Source organism: Gekko japonicus, unplaced genomic scaffold (assembly GCF_001447785.1).
Source record: "Gekko japonicus isolate JY-2015 unplaced genomic scaffold, Gekko_japonicus_V1.1 scaffold247, whole genome shotgun sequence".
NCBI classification, from domain to species: domain Eukaryota; kingdom Metazoa; phylum Chordata; class Lepidosauria; order Squamata; family Gekkonidae; genus Gekko; species Gekko japonicus.
In genome coordinates this window covers 828,964-836,603 of record NW_015166427.1, presented here as the reverse complement: position 1 = coordinate 836,603, position 7,640 = coordinate 828,964, and the positions used below count along the sequence as shown (strand labels likewise).

Here is a 7,640-nt window from a genome sequence, read left to right as displayed (position 1 = left end):
AGGACAAACCAGGGTAGAGTCTAGCATCAACCGTCGCATGGATCACTGTGGCCAGTGTTTTGTTTTGTTATTTGATTTATAGGCATTAATATACATTAACATGGGTCTGGGATATTTGCCTTATATTCTCATAACACTAACATCGAGGAGGTGGGCATCTGTAAGGGAAGACAAACCAGGGTAGAGTTAACCATCTCCCCCTTATTCTTACTTACAAATGCCCTGTTGTTGTTTTCTATTTACTCAGTAATTGTGGGTTTGTGACCTGCATTTACTGAGATAAAATGCAGTTCTTCAGTGTTTTAAAATGGTTTTAAGCTGTTTTGTGATGGTAACTTCCAAGTGTTCATTTTATTGAATTTAGCTACATGGGGGAGGAGCTGTTTTGTGTCTCGAAAGCAAGATAATGAATGAAAGGAGAGATGAAGTTCCTGGGACTTGGCTGCTGCCCTCTTCACCACCACCACCAGGCTGGGCCTGCTGGCCAGCAGCAGCAACCAGCGGTGGAAGAGGCTGCTGTTTTTGGCCAGATCTCGGGTATGGCCACCTTACACTTGGTGTAGCTGCCTGCTCACCACTGCTTCCAAAAACAAGCTCTGTTAACCAGCACATTAGGTTATCTGGCATCCCCATTCTCCATGGAAGCCAGTTAACAAGTCTTTTACTGTACTTTTTTGTTAACCGGTTTGTTGTGGTGGTTAAGTGCATGGACTCTAATCTGGGAGAACCAGGTTTGATTCCCCACTCCTCCGCTTGCACCTGGCTGGATAACCTTGGGCAAGCCGTAGCTCTGATAAGAGCTGTTCTTGAAAAAAGAGCAGTTTCTGTCAGAGCTCTTTCAGTCCCACCTACCTCACAGGGTGTCTGTTGTGGGGAGGGGAAGGGAAAGGAGTTTGTAAGATGCTCTGAGACTCCAAGTGAAGGGTGGGGTATAAATCCAATCTCCTCCTCTTCTTCTTAGGGCAGGCTGATTTCTGCCTTTTATGACAACATTTTAAATGCTTACTAGAACTTATTTCTTTTTAATATTGCAATATTAAGAAAAACCAGTCCCTATAGTATATCTGTAGTTGATTGTATATAAATGTTTTTTTGTCTCTCTTTGATAATGTCTTATAAAAATAGCACAATTTTTTCATCAGGTGTGATACTACAGACAAGTTAAAAGCTCTTTTGCCAAGACTGGAACAAGAATTAAAGGACCCAATGAAATTTAAAGATTTTTATCAGTTTACATTTAATTTTGCGAAGAATCCTGGACAGAAAGGTTTAGGTAAGTCCAAAGAGTATGTTGAAACCAAATTCAATTACGGTTCTTTCAGTAATAAGCTTCTTTGCTCACATATATCTTAGGCAATTTCAGGGTTTGCTACTGTACCTTAATAATTTTAATCTCTTTTAGATTGAGGCATTCTGGCCAGATTGCAAAACCATGGCCATTGTAACCAAATGACTTCATTAAAAGTTCTCCTGTTGATCCTAACAATATTATATTTAAATAAAAATTTTACACATTTACAAATTTTATATTTGCATTTATATTTTACATAAAATGTAAAATTTACCTTGATCCACAGATTACCAAATCCATTGAAGAAGCAGTCAGCCAGTTTCAGAGGGGTACAATTTCATCCTTCCAGTCACCCAAATGGCTGTTCAGTAATGTGAAAATTAAATGACCGCTCATGGGTTGGCAGGATGAGACTGTTCCAAACTAGTACATATTGCTGTGGTTACTATATTTGTTTGTACAACATCATAAGGCTGTATAGGCAAAAGACAGGTCCCTGCTGCCAAGATATTGCACACAGGCTTTTTGTTTACCATAAGCAGCACCCATTTGTGTATAAAGGATCTAAATCTTGCAAAGAGGTCTACTTATATAACTCTGCTTCCATTGTGTGGAATATAGTTTGTGAACAGGAGTCTGTTTTGGTGTCATCCCTTCTGATGAATCAGGAAATTCACTGTATTTCTCTGAATAAGGGAAAGGTACATGGGTTTATTGGCTTAATTTTGAAGACTTTAGGATGAGCATACAGGTCAGTCAGTATCTCATCAAAACAGTCCGCGACACCTTTAAGACCAACAAAGTTTATTTCTGGGTATAAGCTTTCGTGTGCATGCACACTTCTTCAGAATTTCCTCACACGTCTTCAAAACATAGTTGCTAATCACCTTTATGACCAGAGATTTGTGCTGTTTTCCAGTTCTTGTTGAAATCTTCAGATTTGTTCTCTGTTGGTCAGATAACTTTTTCTAGACCTTTCTCAGTTATGGTGTAAGAGGTCATGCTAACTCTGTGTTCTGAAAATAACAGAGGCTGGAAGGGCCTACTTTGTGGAATATGTAGATAACTTTCCATTTTTATGTCTGACTAAGTATGTTTCAATTGTAATAATTACAGATTCCTTTTGGCAGAGAAGGGAAGGCTGATTGTAAAATAAATGGTATAAAATGTGAAGTTAGTAGATTTCTGACTGTCAGCCTCCTACATAATGTGGAAATTCAACAGTGTGAACTAGTGTTTAGAATTAGTGCCAATGGGAGATATGTGAAACACGACAAACACTTTGCATTTGTGCTAAATGCTGTTTGTTATGTGGTAAATCACTTCAGAAGTACATTTTTCAAAAATGTAAAGAAATTTCTAAGAGTTTTTCACACAATTACTCACACGATGACCTAGTTGTTGTTAGCTGTTCCTCAGCATTCCAACGTGATATATTTTAGAATTCTGCTAAGTATGTGCCCCCACACATGCCCAATAGGGAAAGTACATTTAGATTTTCTCTCAATATATTCCTACACCTGGACTTGTCCGAAGGGAATGCATAATCTCCCAATAACCTCTGAGTAAAAAGAAAATTGAAAAGGTTTCCAAATGGTTTAGCATGTTTAAATAACAAATGTGAACTGGGAAAGAACTGTGTTACTTTATACTGAATATAATGCCATGCTTAGTGTCCAGAAGCTGTATTTTGGGCCTGTAACTAAAGATTTGCACTGAAAGATGGAAGGAGATTCAGATTATGGTCTGACTGATGTTATAACATATCTGATAATAATCCCATCCTGTTCACAGAAAGTCATGAAAATATGTGATTCCCCCCCCCCCAAATATCTAACACTATTCTTTTGTCTCAAAAGCTTGTGTCAAGCAGCTCAGAGGTTAAACAAAATATTTTATATTGAATACACAACAAAGTCTTATGGTGGCCTTCAAGACTAACAGATTTATTGTACCATAAATTTTCATGAGCTAGAGCCCACTTCATCAGATACATGAAGTGAAATTCAGTTGCAGATAAAACACACACATATTCTGGAAAGTAGAACTAAAAGGGCATGAAATCTGTGAGATTTCTATGTGAACTCAAAGGTACAGAAGATAAGCAGAGTGGCCATTCACAAGAGCTGTAACTGATAAAATAATCTTAGATTTGCTAGAGAGCCCTAGCCTTGATTGATAAGGGATAAGTAACATCACAAGCATTTGATGAAGTAGGATGTAGTTAAAGTTCATGCCAAAATAATAGTGCAATCTATGCAGAGTCTAAACCCATTGAAATAAATGGATTAGACTGATGTAAAGTAGCATAGGATTGCACTGTAAACCTTGTTAGGATTGGACCTCCTTACTCAGTGGAAGGGAGTCATAGGATCTAACTATTAGCATTTAAGTTGCCACAGGATTCTTCCTAGTGTTGCTAATTTGGCTGTGCTGTCTATAGTTTTTCTTTATACTAGTTATTAGCTTATATAAAGTATTATATTAGATTAAAAGGCAATTGAAAAGAAAAAATGCAGCAGCTGCTTCATTAGTTATTTGATCTTAGAATGGGGGCAATGACAGTTCAGTTCATTTTTATAGCCATTAAGTAAAAATAATAATGAATCAGTCACATCGTTCATTAATCTAGAATTTAAGAGAGAAGTAGTTAGGTAGGATTTAAAGTTTGTGAAAACTGCAGAATGACCTGACACAAAGGGGATAATGTCTATTTTTCTTTCTGTACTGCAAAAAAATTAATGCTCCTACAACAAGAAGTGGCTGGATGGGGATTAGTAAAGCAGATGCAACAGTTCTGGTAACTCTCCTTTACCTATATGCCGGGGGGGGGGGAGAGAGAATCAATGTTCCCTCTAAGCTGTGGAGTCTTGTGAGCAAAAGTTCTACTTTGTGACCTACGGGCATTAAAGTTGTGAGCGAGCAGTTTGGCTACCGCATAAATTAGTTTGCTCTGGAGCCCTCCTTCCTGAGCCAAGACAAATATGTGTGAGCCAGAGGCTAAAAAACTGTGAGCTGGCTCACACTAACTCATCTTAGAGGGAACACTGGAGAGAATAGAGTACTCTGTGTGTTAATATGGATGGGGTTAGAGATAAAGGGCCTTGACCTGGATAGGCCAGGCTAACCCAGTCTCATTAGATTTTGGAAGCTAAGCAGGGTCGCTCCTGGCTAGTATTTGGACAGGAGACCTCCAAAGAATAGCAAGGGTGTGATGTGGAGGCAGGCGATGGCAAACCACCTCTGAAGGTCTTTTGCCTTGAAACCCCTACGGGACCGCAGTTGTGACCTGATGGCACTTTCCACCCCCAGAGCTAAGGACAAAAAGTTTAAGACCCTAACAAAGGTCTGGATATAGTCGTTGCATCTCAGAAGTGTTTGTTTCAAGAAGAGAGGAGTTTACTTTTTATTGAGAATTTGATTGAATGGGTATTTTAGATTAAAGTATTCTATATTGACTATAATTTTCTTCCAGAAAGAGAGCTTAGAGTACTGAGTTCTGCAGTTACTACTTCCCATACAGAGATGCCTTGTTAATTCATTAGGATCATCTACTAAAGAGCATGTGTTGTATTTCAGCTATACTAAGTATTTAAAGAGAACCTGATGTGTTCAGTAACTCTTGCATCTAGATACACCAAGCAGATCTGCTACCCATTGTGCCCACTCATAGAGTCAGCACAGTGTATTGAGCCAGTGTGGTGTAGTGGTTAGAGTGCTGGACAAGGATCCGGGAGACCCAGGTTTGAATCCTGACTCTTCCGTGGAAGTTTAGTGGGTGACCTTAAGCGAGTCCGATAGTCACAGCGTAAGCTACCTCACAGGGTTGTTGTGATGATAAAATGGAGAAGGGGTGAGTGTTGTAAGTGGGTTTGGGTCCCCATAAGGGAGGAAAATAGAAAATAGAAAAATATATATTGTATAAAATAGTCTGTTGCTTTTAAGTTAGGCATACATATACATATGTTGTATAAAAATCAATAGCCATGGCACCAGTTTCCTATATTTCAAAACCCAACTCCTCTTCCTAAGTTAATCTACAACTCAAAAGGAGTGCCGGCCTTATCTTGGAAGGTCAGACACACCAAATGTGGCAAATGTCATTTAGGGCAACTAACAAGATAAGGATCGCTGTCTCCAGAAGGAACTGTTTGCACTCATTCGTTGAGGATCACATACTGTCTGCGCACATATATATTGGAAATTATGAGAAGCAAATAGAGCAGAGTGCCATAGATCTGTGTTGTAAATGATCATTCTTATTGGTCACCTCTTGTTAGTAAGAATGGCTTCCATTACCAGGCAAGGAAGCTTTTACAAAATCAGGTTCCTTTTTTATTTCTCCCTTTAGTTCACAAATGACTGACATGCATATTACAGCAGGCTGGTAAAAATATGTTTGGGCTAGTAACTTCTGCAGGGTTGTTTGTGTGATGGTTTGCATTATTGAAGCCTGATTTCAGACCTGGGTTTCAGATTGAGACTATCTTGGTAATTCTTTTCCAGGATAGAGCTGCAGCTAGTACATGAAACCCTGACTTCTTTAACAGCTTTTGGTACTAGAACAAAGTTTGAGTCCAGCAGCACTTTTAAGACCAACAAAGTTTCATTCTGGAGATAAGTGCATGCACACTTCATCACACGAAAGCTTATACCCAGAATTAAACTTTGTTGGTCTTAAAGGTACATTTTATCTGATTTTGTAACCTTCCATTATACATTGGCTGTCCTAACCCTATCTTATAGAAACATGTATAAAAAGACTAATCCTTTGACATGTTACATTTATTTCAGATCTAGAAATGGCAATTGCATATTGGAATTTAGTCTTATCAGGAAGATTTAAATTTCTAGATCTATGGAATAAATTTTTATTGGTAAGTAGATATCTCTCTCCCTCTCTCCCCCTCTCCCCCTCCCCCTCTCCCTCTCCCTCTCTCTCTCTCTCTGTGTTAGTGGTTGTGAGCCAATCTTGGTGATTTCATAAAGACATTACAATCTAGACTTTAACTCTTCAAAGTAAAAACATTGAAATTGGGTCTGCTATTGGAAGGCACTTCTGCCAACGGAATGGATCTTTGCTGTCTTGTGCTGCAGCCCTCTAAGCTCCCCAAAGCTCCCCCCTTGGGCAGGGGATCATCAGGAACAGCACTATGGTTGAATGGGGAGCCTGCCAATGAGATGGGGAAGTCAGTGGCAATCACCCTCTTTTGCTGACCAAAACTGATTGCGGATTCAACCTTTTGCCAATCTAATCATTTTGCTCAGTGCTTCAGTTCAGGTTTTACGGAATTTGCTGGAAAATCTGAAAAAACATGGGTACCCTCTTGTTTTCATTGCTGCATAGGAACATCATAAAAGATCAATCCCTAAAGATACTTGGAATCTTCTTTTAGATTTTGGAAATATGATCGCAGATGATATGTCAAACTACGATGAAGAAGGTAACTGATGTGAATGTTTAGTGCTGAAGTTCTGTTGTCCATTAACAAACCACCCTGTGAATCCTCTCAGTGAACCCAAGTAAACAAAAAATCAAAATAGAAATAACAACTGTTTTTAAATTTTAATATCCATACGTATTAGATAGGGTTTTGCTATAAAATACAAATGATGTTTGGCTTTAAAATGCAGCTAAGCTTAGTGCATTCTTGTTTACTGTTAGCATCTGTCCATGCAGGCCATACAGCTTTGTCCTAATAGACTACACATGCTTTCAGAGGTCCCACTGAATAAAATGTATCAAGCTATGAATAAAGATTGACTGTGTTGAAAGATGAAATCTGCTTTATTAAACATTTGAGTGTTCTAATTCAAAACTGTTTGACCCTTCTTTAGGAGCGTGGCCAGTTCTAATAGATGACTTTGTGGAATATGCACGACCAGTAGTCACAGGAGGAAAGCGTAAAGCTTCCTAACCATAGACTCTCCTTAGTGGACTTAAGTTTGCAGTTTGAACTGCATCAGGTAATGAAGACATTTCGGCCAATAACTGTGCACACTGTTCAGTAGTCGTGGTGGGATGCCACTGACAGAATGGAAATCACTACTTCTGCTTCAAAGAAAATGATGGCTGACTCATGGACTCTGCAAGAAGAAAGTCCGAAGATAGCCCAGGCTGTTTGTAGGATATTGGCTTCAATTATTGTACTGGTTGTATCATATAGGATGTAGATTTTGCATGATTTTATACTTTGAAGAAGTTTAACTAGAGGCCATTTTAGTAAAGTTTTGACAGCACAGCATGCCGTTCAGTTCATAACCCAGGGTGAACACCAGCAGTTACATAATTACAACTGTATTATATTGTACTTATATTAAAAGCAGTATTTGTGGTATATAAATTAAA

General features: G+C 38.7%; 1 protein-coding gene across 3 annotated transcripts in view; it reads left to right on the top strand.

The window, feature by feature from the left end:
- Positions 1 to 7,640, top strand: part of DCUN1D2 (defective in cullin neddylation 1 domain containing 2) — an 18,892-nt gene extending 11,252 nt beyond the window's left edge. For all 3 annotated transcript variants that reach the window (XM_015411769.1, XM_015411770.1, XM_015411768.1), the window contains exons 4-7: positions 1,143 to 1,273; positions 6,086 to 6,168; positions 6,639 to 6,735; positions 7,130 to 7,640. In XM_015411769.1, the coding sequence (XP_015267255.1) occupies positions 1,143 to 1,273; positions 6,086 to 6,168; positions 6,639 to 6,735; positions 7,130 to 7,209 (391 nt within the window). In that variant the 3' untranslated portion in view covers positions 7,210 to 7,640. The remainder of the gene's footprint in view (positions 1 to 1,142; positions 1,274 to 6,085; positions 6,169 to 6,638; positions 6,736 to 7,129) is intronic.